At 37.7% G+C, this 16,886-nt stretch overlaps 1 protein-coding gene across 5 annotated transcripts in view; it reads left to right on the forward strand.

Annotated features, from left to right (window-relative positions):
- RABGAP1L (RAB GTPase activating protein 1 like) overlaps nt 1-16,886 on the forward strand; it is an 819,337-nt gene that overhangs the window by 555,534 nt on the left and 246,917 nt on the right. For all 5 annotated transcript variants that reach the window (XM_023207199.1, XM_023207198.2, XM_031935573.1 and 2 more), the window contains one exon: nt 13,051-13,092. In XM_023207199.1, the coding sequence (XP_023062967.1) occupies nt 13,051-13,092 (42 nt within the window). The remainder of the gene's footprint in view (nt 1-13,050; nt 13,093-16,886) is intronic.

Below are 16,886 nucleotides of genomic sequence, written 5' to 3' on the forward strand. Positions count from 1 at the left end.
ATTATACTTTTAGTTTTTTAAGAAGTCTCCATACCGTTTTCCATAGTGGCTGTACTAGTTTACATTCCCACCAGCAGTGTGTATGAGTTCCCTTTTCTCCACTTTCTTGTCGACATCTGTTACTTTTTGTCTTTTTTAATAATAGAGATTCTGGCTGAGGTCTGCTATCTCATTGTGGTTTTGATTTGCATTTCTGTGATGATTCATGAGGTTAAGCATTTTTTCATATACCTGTTGGCTGTTTGTATTTCTTCTTTTGAGAAATGTCTATTCATATCCTTTGCCCAAATATGAATGGGATTATTTGTCTTTTTCCTGTTGAGTTGAGTTCCTTATCTGTACTAGATATTAGTCCCTGTTGGATAAATAATTTGCCAATATTTTATCCCATTCTACAGGTTATCTCTTCACTCTGTTGAGTTTTGTTTTGTTTTGTTTTTCTGTGTGGGAGCTTTTTAGTTTAATTAAGTCCCAATCACTTATTTTTGGTTTTGTTGCCTGATCTTTTGAGGCCTTTGTCACAAATTCTTTACCTAAACCAACGACCAGGAGAGAGTTCCCTAGATTTTTTCTTCTAATATTTCTTTAGTTTCAGGTTTTACTTTTAAGTCTTTAATCTACTTTGAATTGATTTTTGTATATGGTGAGATAATGGTCCAGTTTCATTCTTCTGCATGTGGCTATACAATTTTCCTAGCACCGTTTATTGAAGAAGTTGTCCTTTCCCCAGTGTAAGATTTTGTTGTTTGTTTTTGTTTTTGTTTTGAGACAGTCTTGCCTTGTCACCCAGGCTGGAGTGCAGGGGCATGATCATAGCTCACTGCAGCCTCAACCTCATGGGCCCAGACGATCCCCCTGCCTCACCCAGCCAAGTAGCTCGGACTACAGGCATTCACTGCCACACCTGACTAGTTTTTTATTTTTTGTAGAGATGGGGTCTCGCTCTGTTGCCCAGGCTGGTTTTGAACTCCTGGGTTCAAGCAGTCCTCCTGCCTCAGCCTTCCAAAGCGTTAGGATTACAGGTGTGAGCCACTGTACCTGCCCCCCAGTGTAAGTTCTTGTTGGCTTTGTTCAAGATCAGTTGGCTGTAACTATGTACCTTTTTTTCTGAGTTCTCTGTTCTGTTCTACTGGTCTATGTGCCTACTTTTATACCATGTTGTGGCATTTTTATAGATTTTTTTTTTTTAAGTGGGGAGTTTGAGACCAGCCTGGGCAACATGGCAAAAGCCTGTCTCTATTAAAATATATATAAATAGAAAAATTAAATAGGCATAGTGGCGTGCACCTGTAGACCCAGCTACTTGGGAGGCTGAGGTGAGAGGATTGCTTGAGCCTGGAAGGTTGAGGCTGTGGTGAGCCAAAATAGCACCACTACACTCCAGCCTGGGTGACAGAGCAAGACCGTGTTTCAAAAAAAGAAGAAGAAGAAGAAAGAAGAAAGAAGAAGAAAAAAAGAAAGAAAAGGGGACCTGGTACGGTGGCTCAGCCTGTAATCCCAGCACTTTAGGAGGCTGAGGCGAGTGGATCACTTGAGGTCAGGAGTTCGAGACCAGCCTGACTAATGTGGTGAACCCCATCTCTACTAAAAGTACAAAAATTAGCTGAGCATAGTGGTGCACACCTGTAATCCCAGCTACTCGAGAGGCTGAGGCAGGAGATTAGCTTAAGCCCAGGAGGCGGAGGTTGCAGTGAGCTGAGATTGCACCACTGCACTCCAGCCTGAGCAACAGAGCAAGACTTCATCTCAAAAAAAGAAAAAGAAAGAAAGAAAAGGGGTATGAGCACAAGAACTCTAGCAAATGATTTCTGGATGGATTGGATTAATGGAAAACTGGCAGAAGCCTGGTGGAAGGAGAAGGTCAAGATCAGCCAATAGTAATTTATAAGAAGTCCTTTGTCATTATCAAGAGTATCAAAAGCCTGTAATCCCAGCACTTTGGGAGGCCGAGACGGGCGGATCACAAGGTCAGGAGATCGAGACCACCCTGGCTAATACGGTGAAACCCCGTCTCTACTAAAGAATACAAAAAAAAAAAAAAAAAAAACTAGCCGGGCAACGAGGCGGGCGCCTGTAGTCCCAGCTACTTGGGAGGCTGAGGCAGGAGAATGGCGTAAACCCGGGAGGCGGAGCTTTCAGCGAGCTGAGATCCGGCCACCGCACTCCAGCCTGGGCGACAGAGCCAGACTCCGTCTCAAAAAAAAAAAAAAAAAAAAAAAAAAAGAGTATCAAAACCATCCCTGCAGCCTGGGATGGTTGACTGATAACTGTAACTGGAAAACAATATAATCCGATGTATATCATGACTTAAGAGAATTTGAGGAGAACAGAAAGGTGAATGCCAATGTTCAGTGGCCAATGGAACATGTGTATAGGGACTTTATAGCAATACTTCAGTGCTCTAATATTCAGGTCATACCTCCCCATCATTCCCTGGGTGGTGTGTTTTCTGTTTATATTTTTATCTGCTATCCTAATCTGGGAGTCCTTTGAGTGTAGGGATGACTTATGCATCTTTGTAATGTCCTCGAAATGCTTGACATACAGATTTGATGAATATACCACAACACCAGGGGTTCAGTCTAGGTCCTGCTGCTCACAGCACGGAAAGCCAATGATTAAGATGACGATTATTGCCAAGGAAGAAGGCTTTAACTGGGGGCTGCAGCAGACGAGACGAGATGGGAGCTCAGTCTCAAATCCGTCTCCCTGACAAACTAAAACTAGGAATTTATATAGCAGGGAAGAGATATAACAATGTGTAAGAAACAGGAACTAGGGAGGGGCAAGGAAGCAATTAAGATGAATGAGGGGCCGTTATCTCATTGTCTGGATATGGTGATCTGGTGAGTTTCAGTTCTTCCATATTTTTTTTTGAGAGACCGGAAAGTCCTTTGTTGCAGATAAAACAAACGTTAAGATTCAAGCTTCAAGACTAAAAAGGTCAATTTCTATGTTCATCCAAAAAACTATCTATTGGACTATTGGGTCAGTTTGAAACACATGTTAAAACCTCTAATTTGATTTCATTATCTCATTTTACCTGCCTTGTTTCTGAAAGTTTTATCTAATTCAGATGTCACAAACCTCTAAATATTCTTTCCCTGTTCAACAAACCTCCATGACACAAGTTTACCTGCATAACAAACCTGAACATATACTTTTGAACCTAAAATATCAGTTTAAAATAAATGAATAAATAAATAAGTAATAGCAAAACTATGTTTTTTTTTAAAAAAAATCTCAGAATCACCTATGATAAAGAATTTTAGACTTTGTAGATATTTTACTACTTAATCTGTACAAACAAGTAACAAGAAAATATTTTAAAATTACTTATGACTAAACAGATGCATTCATGTTAAACTTCTCTCTCATCCCTACCCATTCTTGAACTCTTTCTCATTCACTAGTCATTTATGAAAAAAAAAGTGTAACAAATAACTCTATAATCAAATGGAAAATATATAATTAAGTTGGAGGAAAGGAAGGGTGGGAATCATCCTTTTATTGGTATATGTTAGTAAATTAATAGTAAAAACAAGGGCGGACTTAGCTAGGAGGGTTTTAAAACAGCATGTCTGGTTTTTTTTTTTTTTTTTTTTTAAATACTTTAAGTTCTAGGGTACATGTGCATAACGTGCAGGTTTGTTACATATGTATACTTGTGCCATGTTGGTGTGCTGCACCCATCAACTCGTCAGCACCCATCAACTCGTCCTTTACATCAGGTATAACTCCCAATGCAATCCCTCCCCCCTCCCCATAATAGGCCCCAGTGTGTGATGTTCCCCTTCCCGAGTCCAAGTGATCTCATTGTTCAGTTCCCACCTATGAGTGAGAACATGCAGTGTTTGGTTTTCTGTTCTTGCGATAGTTTGCTGAGAATGATGGTTTCCAGCTACATCCATGTCCCTACAAAGGACACAAACTCATCCTTTTTTATGGCTGCATAATATTCCATGGTGTATATGTGCCACATTTTCTTAATCCAGTTTGTCACAGATGGACATTTGGGTTGATTCCAAGTCTTTGCTATTGTGAATAGTGCCGCAATAAACATACGTGTGCATGTGTCTTTATAGCAGCATGATTTATAATCCTTTGGGTATATACCCAGTAATGGGATGGCTGGGTCATATGATACTTCTAGTTCTAGATCCTTGAGGAATCGCCATACTGTTTTCCATAATGGTTGAACTAGTTTACAATCCCACCAACAGTGTAAAAGTGTTCCTGTTTCTCCACAACCTCTCCAGCACCTGTTGTTTCCTGACTTTTTAATGATTGCCATTCTAACTGGTGTGAGATGGTATCTCATTGTGGTTTTGATTTGCATTTCTCTGATGGCCAGTGATGACGAGCATTTTTTCATGTGTCTGTTGGCTGTATGAATGTCTTCTTTTGAGAAGTGTCTGTTCATATCCCTTGCCCACTTTTTGATGGGGTTGATTGTTTTTTTCTTGTAAATTTGTTTGAGTTCTTTGTAGATTCTGGATATCAGCCCTTTGTCAGATGAGTAGATTGCAAAAATTTTCTCCCATTCTGTAGGTTGCCTGTTCACTCTGATGGTAGTTTCTTTTGCTGTGCAGAAGCTCTTTAGTTTAATTAGATCCCATTTGTCAATTTTGGCTTTTGTTGCCGTTGCTTTTGGTGTTTTAGACATGAAGGCCTTGCCCATGCCTATGTCCTGAATGATATTACCTAGGTAAAACAGCATGTCTTAATTTGTATACAAGGCTACTATGTTGGTCTGTGAAATCCTTAAAAAAAAAAAAAAAAAAAAAAAGCGATTGATTTTCAGTGCTGTAATCCTGACCTCTAGTGGACATTCAGAACAAAAACCCAAACGTCACATCGTTTTATTTCGTTACCCCATCAAGCACCATTAGCCATCCTAAAATAAACAGCTTAAAACATGAGAAGCAGAATAAAGTAAAAGAATTTTTGGCTAATATTCTAAATATTCTTACTGTAGAACCTATATTTAAGAGCAGCTAGTATTAACTTATTCCTTTTTGCCTGTTAATTATCTGTCACTTTCACTACTTTCTTTGAAACAATACATTGCTTTATAGATCATAGCAGCAAGAAGTTTATCAAAGAGAAGTCAAAGGGATTTTCTTCTGATTACCTGTAATATATAACAAGCTACATGAAAACCGAGTGACTTTAAAGGGACAATGATTTTTATAGCAAGACATATAGTGATGTTATGTAACCTCCTGATAGAATGCACTGAGAAGCAGCAAACTATCGCAAGACAGAAAACCAAACACCACATGTTCTCATTCATAGGTGGGAATTGAACAATGAGATCACTTAGACATAGGAACAGGAACATCACACACCGGGGCCTGTTGTGGGGTCAGGGGAGGGGGAAGGGATAGCATTAGGAGATATACCTAATGTAAATGATGAGTTAATGGGTGCAGCACATCAACATGGCACATGTATACATACGTAACAAACCTGCATGTTGTGCATATGTTCCCTAGAACATAAAGTATAATAATAATAAAAAAAAGGATGCACTGAGAAGGGCACATCATCACTTCTGTGGTATTTGTGCCAAAAATACATATTCTGAATTTAATCATAAGGAACCAGCAGACATATCGAATTGAGAGACATTTTATAAAATAACTGGCCGATACTCTTCCAAAGCATCAAGGTCATGAAAAATAAAGGCTGAAAACGGTCCCATATGACAGGAGACTAAGGAGACATGACAACCAAATTCAATATATAATCCAGAATTGCATCCTGGACCAGAAAAAGGGCATTACTGGGGCATTTGATAAAAATAATAGTTTCTTGGTTTTGATCATTATACTGTGGTTATGTAAGATGTTAATGTTTGGGTGAAACTGAGTGAAGGATATGTAGAACTTCTTGGTACTGTTTTTGCAAATTTTTTCTAAATCTGAAATTATTTCCAAGTGAAAAAAATAATTAAAAGCAATCATTTATTTTCTTACAATCTCATGAGTCAGAAATTTTGGAATTCAGCTATGTGGTTCATCCCTGATCCACTTGGCATTGGCTGGACCACCTGATTCACTTCCAGATGACTTCTTTACTCACATATCTACCACCTTGGTGATTCTTGGTCTTTCTTCTTTACTGATGATATCTGGTCCTCCAGGCCTTCTTGTGATTGCTTGGTTACTTAGAGAGCAAGGGGGTGTAACTATAATTGCACTTCTTATATGGTAGCTAGCTTCTAAGAGTGAGTGTTCCAAGAGACTGGACATGAAAGCTGTCAATATCTCAAGGACTGGGCACATAAACTAGCATGGCACCACCATTTCCACCATATTCTACTGGTAAAAGCAGTACCATAGTCTGCCCAGGTTGAAATGAGAGAACAGAGACCTTAACTCTCAATGGGAGAAGCATCAAAGAACTGGGACTCTTTAATCCATCACAGATATCTAACCAAAGCCTCACTGAGTTAGCACTCAATATGGAATTAGTGGAAAAAAGCATGGATTTGCTTTAGTCTGAAAGACCTGAGTTATAGCCTGGCTTTACCATTTACTAACAGTGTTCTGTCTCTGAGCTTCAGTTTAGTCATCTCTAAAATGGTGGAATAACACATATGCCATAGAGTTACTGAGAGAATTAAGTGAAAAATATAAAATACTGGATATATTAGGCAATGAATACATGAACCTAATAATAATTGCTAATGTTTATTGAATATTTACCAAATACTCAGTTTATTTGATGTATGCTATCTCGTTTAGTCATTATCTCTTCCTAGGGTGGTATGTTTTCTTCTGGATGGGTCAGAAAGGACAGAACCCCATTTCTTCTAGCTTTGTCTGTGAACCTGCTCCATTTACTTTGGCCATTTTTGGTTTGATAATTTGGTAATTTGGGTTACTGACTTGTTGTTAGGATTTCCATTATTTCCCTTTTATTTTGATTCCTAAGAACCCAGGTGCTGATGCACACTTGGTACTTTTTGACACTACCTTTTCAGCATTTGTTCTCAGTGCTGTCAGCTTAAGTTTTTGACAGCTTCTCACGCAATCTGTCAGCTCCCTCTGAACCCACGATTGCCTGCTTATCAGAGCCAAAATGTTCGATGTCTTTGTTTCAGTGGGTGCTCTACTGTCAGCCGTTATTTTATGCAAGACTGTGGGTGCTTAATCCTTGGCCTACCCGAGAACACCATGATCTGCACTTTGGAGCAATTATTCAATTTAGGGCAATTACTTGTAGGTGTTCTTTAAAGCAAAGATGTTGCCAGAATGTCATTGAATTTTGAAATAGCAGTATCCAAATCAGTTAAAAAGCTACGTCTTCATGCATACAAGGCTGATCTCAATCAGTTGTCATTAGAGGAAGGTGGTGACCCTTTCTTCCCACAACAAGCTGGGTTTTTGTTGCCTCATATACTTCAAGCAGTCAGCTACTTTTTGTAAGTGTTTTCAATGTGGAAACAAATAATAGAATTTAGTTCTGGTAGAAGTCAGCTGTTTGTTATCTTTTTACTCTCTGCTCTCAAAATTTACCTGCCTTTAAATTGAAAGAATTGCTTTAATCCTTTAGGAAGTAGAGGACACATTAAATAATATCCAAATAAGAGATGTATTCATTCATTCATATATTCATTGAATCATCTTCTCTAACTTAATTGTTCAGAGTATCACTTTTGGAATTAGGCTGCTTAGGTTAAAATCCTAGATCTGCACTTATTAGGTGTTGAACTTAGGAAAGTTACTTTGATTTCTTTAAATCTTGATTTCCTTGTATATAAAATGGAATTTTAGGTGGTTGTGGGATGAAATAAGGACATGTCTTTAATGTAATTCATTCGTATCTTGGCACATACAAAATACTCAGTAGATGTTGGTTATTATTTTGCATTTGGAGTTAGACCTTGTACTATAAATGATGTGGCCATAACATGTTTACTTATTTTTTACTCTTAATAATTCTCCAAACTTTTAGCCCTTTGACTTCTACTAGGTACATGTTTTCCCCTTAAGAACAAACAAATTGCTGGGGATTACATAGTCCTAAAAATGGGAGGCATCTTGAAAATGTATGACATCTTTTGCTTTTAAAAATACATTTCAAGGCTAAGTGTGGTGTCTCATGCCTATAATCCCAGCATTTTATGAGGCCAAGGCAGAAGGATCACTTGAGCCCAGGAATTGGAGACCAGCTTGGGCAACACAGGGATACCTCATCTCTACAAAAAAAGTTAAAAATTAGCCAGGTATGGTGGCACACACATGTAGTCCCAGCTACTTAGAAGCTGAGTTGAGAGAATTGCTTGAGCCTGGGAGGTTGAGGCTGCAGCGAGTGGTGATCACGCCCCTGCACTCCAGCCTGTGTGACAGAGTAAAACTCTATCTCTTAAAAAAAAAAAAAAACCAAAAAAAAAAACACCTGATAGAATAACAAGTTCTTTTCTGAATTCTATCAACTCAAATGTCTTAAAGTGTATTTGTTTGTATTGTCGAGCCACTCTGTTTTACTTTAGTTCAAGGCTTATGAAGTCTTTACTTTTCTTTATTTTTATGGGTTAATGTCTAGAGCTTCATATAAGCAGATATATAATACCTTATTCTTCTGAACTTGTTTAAAGAATTTACATATATAAATTTTTCTGGTAACTGAAAGTTTCCTCTTTAGCTTCCCAAACTTCGAAACATCATTATCTACTTTTTATTTAAAACACACACTCACCTCCCTTCTTAAGCACAGTATTATAACATGATATAAGCATTCATTAATCCTGCTGGATTGTCATTATTAATAGTGATAATTAACAGTAGTTAATAATTAACTATTGAAGATTATTGGCTCCCCCAAGTGGACCCAGAGAGCTATGCATTTTCTCTCTCTTTTTTTTTTTAATCTTCTATTTCTGTGAGATCTGATATTTTAATTCTGACAACTGTCACTATAGGCTATCTATCCCTGATCTATCCCTGATCCCATCTGGCACATACTTTATCTTGTGGTTTGCTACTTCTAATATCTACAAGCTTCAAAATCATATCACCAAACTAACCAGAAGTATGTATAGAATAAAAAGTTGAGCAAAGATTTCTCTTGGTATTTGTGAGAGCCATTTTGGCTATTTAGAGATCTTTATTTAATTTTTACTTGTAAGTTCTTTGTGTTTTGCACAGCTTGGTTGTCTAATGGTTTGATTTTGAGATAATTGAAGAAAGGGGTTCTTACTGTAATTTGATGATAATTCTGTAAATTGGTCTAGTTGGGTCCACAGGGAAATAAATCAACCCCAGAAAATTTGGGAAATCTACTGTAGTTTAATCATTCAGTCTTCAAATAAGCATTTACTATGCACATTATACCAGCACTGTGTGAGAAAATCTCACTAGAGTAGACATCAGGAGGCTTGAGGGGGTGATTCTAGCCTGACTAAACATATATGTAAACTAAAAAGCATCTGAGACGGGTTTCATTCAATTTAGAGGTTTATTTTGCCAAGTTATAGACTATGATCCATGACACAGCCTCAGGAGGTCCTGAGAACATGTGCACAAGGTGATTGGGTTTCAGATTGGTTTTATATGTTTTAGGGAAACATAAGATATTAATCCATTGCTGAGCACAGTGGCTTATGCCCTTAATCCTAGCACTTTGGGAGGCTGAGGCAGAGGGTTGCTCGAGGCCAGGAGTTCAAGAATAGCTTGGCAATATAGTGAAACCCTCTCTACCAAAAAAAAAAAAAAAAAAATCATCTGGGGTGTGGTGGCACATGCTTGTAGTTCCAGCTACTTGGGAAGCTGATGTGGAAAGATTACTTGAGTTCAAAACATCAAGGGTGCAGTGAGCTCTGATTGTGCCACTGCACTCCAGCCTGGGTGACAGAACGAGACTCTTCTAAAATAAAAAATAAAAAAAGACATCAGGCCAGGTGCTGTGGCTCACACATGTAATCCCGGCACTTTGGGAGGCCAAGACTGGTGGATCACTTGAGGTCAGGAGTTTGAGACTAGCCTGGCCAAAATGGTGAAACCCCGGCTCTACTAAAAATACAAAAGTTAGCCAGGTGTGGTGGCAGAGCCTGTAGCCCCAGCTACACTGGAGGCTGAGGCATAAGAATCGCCTGAACCTGGGAAGTGGAGGTTGCAGTGAGCCAAGATTGCACCACTGCATCCAGCCTGGGTGACAGAGCAATACTCTGTCTCAAAAAACAAAAACGACATCAGTCAATACATGTGATGTGAAGCATACATTCATTCAGTGCAGTAAGGCAGGACAACTCAAAGCTGGGGCTTCCAGATCATAAGTGGATTCAAAAATGTTACCTTTTTTTTTCTTTGTTTGTTTGTTTGTTTTTTGAGACAGGATCTTGCTCTGTCATCTAGGCTGGTGTGCAGTGGTGTGATCTTGACTCACTGCAGCTCAACCTCCTCAGTTCAAGCATTCCTCCTGCCCCAGCCTCCCATGAAGCTGAGACCACAGGTGTGCACCATCACACCTGGCTAATTTTTTTTTTTACTTTCTTGTAGAGAAGGGGGTCTCACTTTGTTGCCCAGGTTGGCAAAGATTTCCTGATTGGCAATTGGTTGAAAGAGTTGTTATTATCTAAAAACCTGGAATCAATAGAAAGGAGTGTCTGGGTTAAGATAAGGGGTTGTAAAGACTGGTGTTCTTATTATGTATATGAAGTCTCCTAAGTAACCACTCCCAGGGGCAATAAATGGCAAATGTTTCCTTTAGAGATCCTTAAAAGGTTCTAGACTCTCAACCAATCTGTCTTCAGGATCATAAAATGACCTGGAAAGAGAAGAGAATCCTCTATAGAATGTAAATTTTCCTCACAAGAGATAGTTTTTTAGAACCATTTCAAAATATGTTAAAGAATCTATTTTGGGATAAAACAGTTTGGTTTCTTTCAGGGCCCTGCTATCAGCCACGTGATGCTATACTTAGCGTCAGGTTGGAATTTGGTATCTTATTGCTACAGGGTCTTTTCTGTCTGTCTTAGGATCTCTCTTTTAATGTTAATGCTGGTCAGTTGTGTGCCTGAACTCCAAAGGGAGGAGGGTATAATGAGGCATGCCTGATTCCGCCTTGCTGTCATGCTCTGAACTATTTTTCAGGTTTAGTTGGGTCCTTTTGGTCCTCCATTTAGTCAGTTGGAGGGCTTAGAATTTTCTTTTTGGTTTTTACATGTATAATGTTGGGCTAGTCACATTCATACTCTAAAAAATGAGAATCATTTTATAGGTTGTTATAAGAATCAATGAAATTTCACTGTTCTTGTGAATATTAGGAATTTGGGGGGAATGTTTGACAGGGAGGTTAAGAATACAGCCAAGATAGCTGAACATGGAGTGGAGTTTCCAAAGGCTACCATGAAAGGATTTGGGAAGGACAGGAGGAGTAGGAAATTGGCTTAGGATAAAGGACCAGAGCATTATGAAGATGAGAAAACAAAGATGAGAGGGGTTTACATTTTGAGCAGTGCCTGGAAAAACAAGAACCAGAGAAATAGTGGATCAGGTTCTGATGGCAAGCTGATAAGCACTCAGGTTGTGAGAATTCACTGTTGCCTAGCAGTTGTGATGTGGTGGTGGTGGACAGAGTTGGAGAACAGGGCAGTAAGTCTTTTTTATATTGGCCTTTAAGTTTTGGCAGGTGGGCAGCAGCTAGTGGGTAAGAAGTCAAATTTTGATTTAGAAAGCAAATTTTGCTTAATTGTAACCCACATTTTAAAATCTGTAATAGTCTTTCTTTTCTCTAGTTGGTAAATTATGATCAAAACCAGTCTAGGATAATTTCTTAGTATGGTTATGAACTGCGTTCATTTGTTTTTATCTCCTGGCCTGATTATACTTATTTCCTACTTCTTTTGATTTCTTAAAGAATTAACTGAGTAAACCCAAAACTAAAAATATTTGGTTTATATTTTAACCAACTGAATATTTGTGTTTATCATTCATTCCTTCCATCATTATGTCATATTTCTGGTAGCTGAATGTGAAAGGTTATGTTAGCAAATCATAACAGGAATATACTCTAAATATCTGGGCCGAATTCTTGCTTCTGGAGTTATTTCAGAAACAGAAAAAGCATGGTTTATTGTAAGCTTTTTGGGTAGTACATTTGGTACAGCTCCATATCCAAAAGCCAGCCAGAGTGTATCAGTGACTACGATGAAGAGGGCATGTGAAATAGACCCTGGACTTACGGGACTTATGCCAACTCATACTTGAAATATCTTTTTTCTTATGTATGATGACTTGCATGGCAAGGAAACAGCACATTTTGTAGCAAACTTATTTCTGATTGTTATCTTTATCATATAAGATTCTCTATCTTTTGAATTTAATAACTCAACATCTCTTCAGAGCAATTGGGCAGAACCCAGAGTTCAAAATTCAGTTCTAGAATGGCTTCTTCAGGAACAATTTAATTTGTTTATTTCTAAAGAAATATTGCTATGGTTTTCAGAAAAGAAAAGGAAGTCTGGCAGATAGCCCCTAATGACCACTTCTAGTTATACGAATAATACTTGAAAGCAATCACTGAAACAAATAAGAAAACAGTAAGAACAGTAGTGGAAATGCAGTGTGATACTTAAAGCCTCCAGTACACAATCTGTCCCACTGATCGGCAACATTGCCTTGTTTTGTTTTATTTTATTCTTTCTGCTACTTGTAGTTTAAACTGTAACACCGAGATGTCCAGATTAGGGTTAGGAATTTCAATTAATAATTTTAGACTTCTACATCATTATGCCAGCTTGAGCAAGGAATTTGACTTTCACAAGACGTAGGCACATGCAAATAATCCAGAAATTGACGGAAGGGAAATAACTTACTGTAAAAACAATTTTATGTGAACACTGATTAAATAGCACCTAAAATTTACAACAAGCCACTCAGGGAAAGAAAATGCCTTAAAAAAAAAACTCATGGTTTAGTTATTGTTTGTGAAGATGAAAGCAATTAGGAATTTTATTAAAGATATATGGAAGTCTTGGGGAAATAATAAAATCGTGGTATATGTGGCACTACTAATTTTCACTTTCTTTTTCTATTTCAGGGTTTGAACATAATCTTTCATGTAGCTTTGGCTCTCCTAAAGGTAAGTCTTTTTTTTTTTAATCTTAAGTTACCAAATTCTCTTACCTCTTTGCCCTTGGGACTGGAATAATTCAATTTACAGTCTTTGACTCATTTTAGTTTCTCAGACACACAAGAAAAGATGACTTCTCTGAGAAATTCTGATCCTCTTCCCTCCTCTCATTCTTTTCTGTTGTTGTTTATTTGGAGACTTTTTTTTTCTTATAATCTATGTATTTAATGGTACTATTATATTATAGTGTTTTTTTCCAGTAACATAAAATATCTTTTTATCATGAGTTGGATGATGTAAGAGAAAAAGTTAAAAATTGTTTTCTGTCAGAATGATGCCTTCTTTTTTCTTAAAACACTTTTTTTTTTTTTTTTTTTTTTGGAGACGGACTCTCGCTGTGTCGTCCAGGCTGGAGTGCAGTGGCCGGATCTCAGCTCACTGCAAGCTCCGCCTCCCGGGTTCACGCCATGCTCCTGCCTCAGCCTCCGGAGTGGCTGGGACTACAGGCGCCCGCCACCTCTCCCGGCTAGTTTTTTGTATTTTTTTAGTAGAGACGGGATTTCACCGTGTTAGCCAGGATGGTCTCGATCTCCTGACCTCGTGATCTGCCCGTCTCGGCCTCCCAAAGTGCTGGGATTACAGGCTTGAGCCACCGCGCCCGGCCTTAAAACACTTTTTACTGTAGCATCTCTGGAGGTACCTAAACATGCAATTGAATTATTAAAGTTTCCATAATATGCTGACTAAAACAGGAACTACTGCATTTCAATTTGCAGTTCTTTCTATGATAGTTAGAAATTTATAAAACACTTTAGAATTCTATTGTAATTACCTTGTTGGTTATGTCAACATATCATACAGCTTTAATAATGTGGTTTTAATAATGTGGTAACTGCAAGACATTTGCTGCAGAGTTGGTGAAAATAACCCAGCTGGTTTTTGTCCTTCAGTCAAAGAAGACATTCTAATATTAAAGGTGATAATTGCCTCAAAGGCACAGGCTTACCCTTTCCTCAGTATAACATGGTGGTTAAAATGGCAGACTTGGACTCAGACAGATTTGCTTCTAATTTCAGCCCTACCGCATGACCTTATGCAAATTATTCTAAGTGCGCAGAGTCTGAGTTTTGAGATAATAATAGAAATTAATATATGAGATTGTTAAAAGAATTGAGATGATCAAAGAAGTCCTTAATGTAGTATCTAGAACATTTTACTGCCTAGTAAATGTTAGCTGTCATTATTATTGTTCTTTACAAGGTGACTCAGAATATGTTCCCAGATCCCTTATCATTCTTCTGAATCCCTCAGAAGATAGTGACGTGGTATCATAGGAGGACCTCTTGATATGTTAGGAGAGCCTTAACTATACCTAATCATTAACATAGCCTTGATTCTAAACAAAAGCATGAAATAGTACAGGCCCTCTGCAGCTCAGTCAGTGGGTTTCTGTTCCTTATCTCTTATTCCATTACACATTTGCTCTTTGTGAAGTTTGTAACATGCACTTTTTAAAATTAAATCATTTGTGTTTATATATTTTTTATGCCAAAGCTATTTAGAAAATAGAAAAATATTTTAAATAAAATAACACAAACATATTTGCTGTGTCCTTTAACAAAGTCATGGGTTTTGACCTCTAATTTTTTTTCTTTTATTAAAACAAATCCAAGCCGAAACTTTCCAACATGTCCTCTCAACAGGGCTGGAATAAGACTTTTAGAATGCCTAAGCATTGAAGGTATATGTAATTCAGACTAAAAACAATATTAAAACATAAAGTAAGTAAAAGGAGGTCCAAGAAAGTTCTGATTTCTCATATTATATCTGATTTTTTAAACTCTTATATATTATGTCTTTCCCAAAATGCCTTTCCTCATTTTTTTGGTGACTCATCTTTACCAGTGCTTTCACTGCATGTTTAATCTGTGTTTTGAGTAACCCAGGACTACCTCTCTGGATATCAGACCTATACCCTGTGTCAACTTAATACTATATACGTTAGTAAGTTATCTTCTTGATTGACATGTTGACTTGTTCATATTATTTTCATTTATTTTGTCCATGTTAACCCAGACAAGACCTCTACAGAGGACATTCTCTGGCCACTGGGCAGGAAGGCTTTTTCTGTCTTCTTTAGCAATACATGGGCACTCTTCTAGCATTATCTTAGAGAATTTTACTAGTTAGAGAAGATAAAAAGAGCCTTCTCATCACTAGTGCCCTATATTTATGTAACTTCCTTATATGAATCCTGAGACTGACCCCCCCATAGACAAAGTATATATGGGACTAAACTGAAGTGTACTTTAATCATCTATTGCCACCACTTGGAATAAAGAATACCCAAACTAGTATAGTATACCAGAAAAATTATATGTATTTGTTTATATCAAAATTTAAAACTTTGGAGAACTTCAAATTGCTGGGGGTTTTTGTTGTTGTTGTTTTGTTTTGTTTTTTGCTTTTTGAGACAGGGTCTCATTCTGCTCACTCTGTTGCCTAGGCTAGAGTACAGTGGCGTGGTGATAGCTTATTGCAGCCTCAAATTCCTGGGCTCAAGTGATCCTCCCACCTCAGCCTCTTGAGGAGCTAGAATTGCAGGTAGATGCCGCCATGCCCAACTAATTTTTAAAATTTTGTAGAGACAGGGGTCTCACTATGTTGCCCAGGCTGGTCTCAAATTCCTGGACTCAAGCAGTCCTCCTGCCTTGGCCTCCCAAAGCACTGGGATTATAGGTGTGAGCCAATGAGCCTGGCCTTCAAAGTGCTTATGAATTGAACCTAACGAATTTTCAGTATAGCTACAGAGAGACTTCAGATATCTCTGTATTATAAGCATTTCTTGTGATGAGGGGACAGACCTAACATTTCTTGAACATTTATACTCTGTGTTAAGTACTAACAGATTATCTCATTAACATACATTAAATGTCTAGGTGTTATTTGTGGAAGACTAATGGGATTAGCCAGAGAAAAACATCTAATTCTTCCCCCAGCCCCTAGTTGATGATTGAGAGATCAAAGCCCAAGACCACCTAAAGACTTTTGTCTCAGTAGTGGGAAAATTGGATTTATAATGTTTTTGAATGGGATAGATATAGGATGAATTCTCTGTTGCTCAATTTGGTTTTAAAGACACCTACTTTCTGAACGGGATCAGCTTCTTTTTGGTTAGTAATAGCCTATCAGGTAGCTAGAAAGCTACTGAGCTAAAAGAATGATTCACAATACTAGGCAGCATCAGGAAATCATTTTGTGTCCAGTAGGTAGTTCAGATATATTCCTCCAAATGTAATTTATTTACTTATATGAAACATTAGGTAGTCATAGAATACATTCAATAGATTTAATAGACTGGAATTGATCTTAGCCACTTCATGTTGGGCACAGACATTTTTCAGTCAGAATAGGTTTTTTGTTTGCTGACCGTGGTTAAAAGCAAATGATAGAGTGTTTTTCTCTGGCCTTCCCAAAGTATTATATGCTCGTTTCGTGTCCTACGTGTATATGCAGACACTACAGAGATAAATAAGGCCTAATCATAATCCCATTCCCAGGGATAACCATAATAAAAACTTGGTATAAAGTCTTTATCCCATGCTTTGGTCTATGATAAGTATGCATTACCTACCTATACACATATGTATGTATGTATGTATATTTTTAATCTGGGTTTGAGATAAGATGAGAAAGTGGGAGAAAATCCAGAAGAACAGTGTGAAAGGATGCACATAAATTTATTTTCTTTCAAAAAATGCTGTTGAACAATACTCTTTTTCATTTAGTATATCATGAATATC

Source organism: Piliocolobus tephrosceles, chromosome 1 (assembly GCF_002776525.5).
Source record: "Piliocolobus tephrosceles isolate RC106 chromosome 1, ASM277652v3, whole genome shotgun sequence".
Taxonomy (NCBI): domain Eukaryota; kingdom Metazoa; phylum Chordata; class Mammalia; order Primates; family Cercopithecidae; genus Piliocolobus; species Piliocolobus tephrosceles.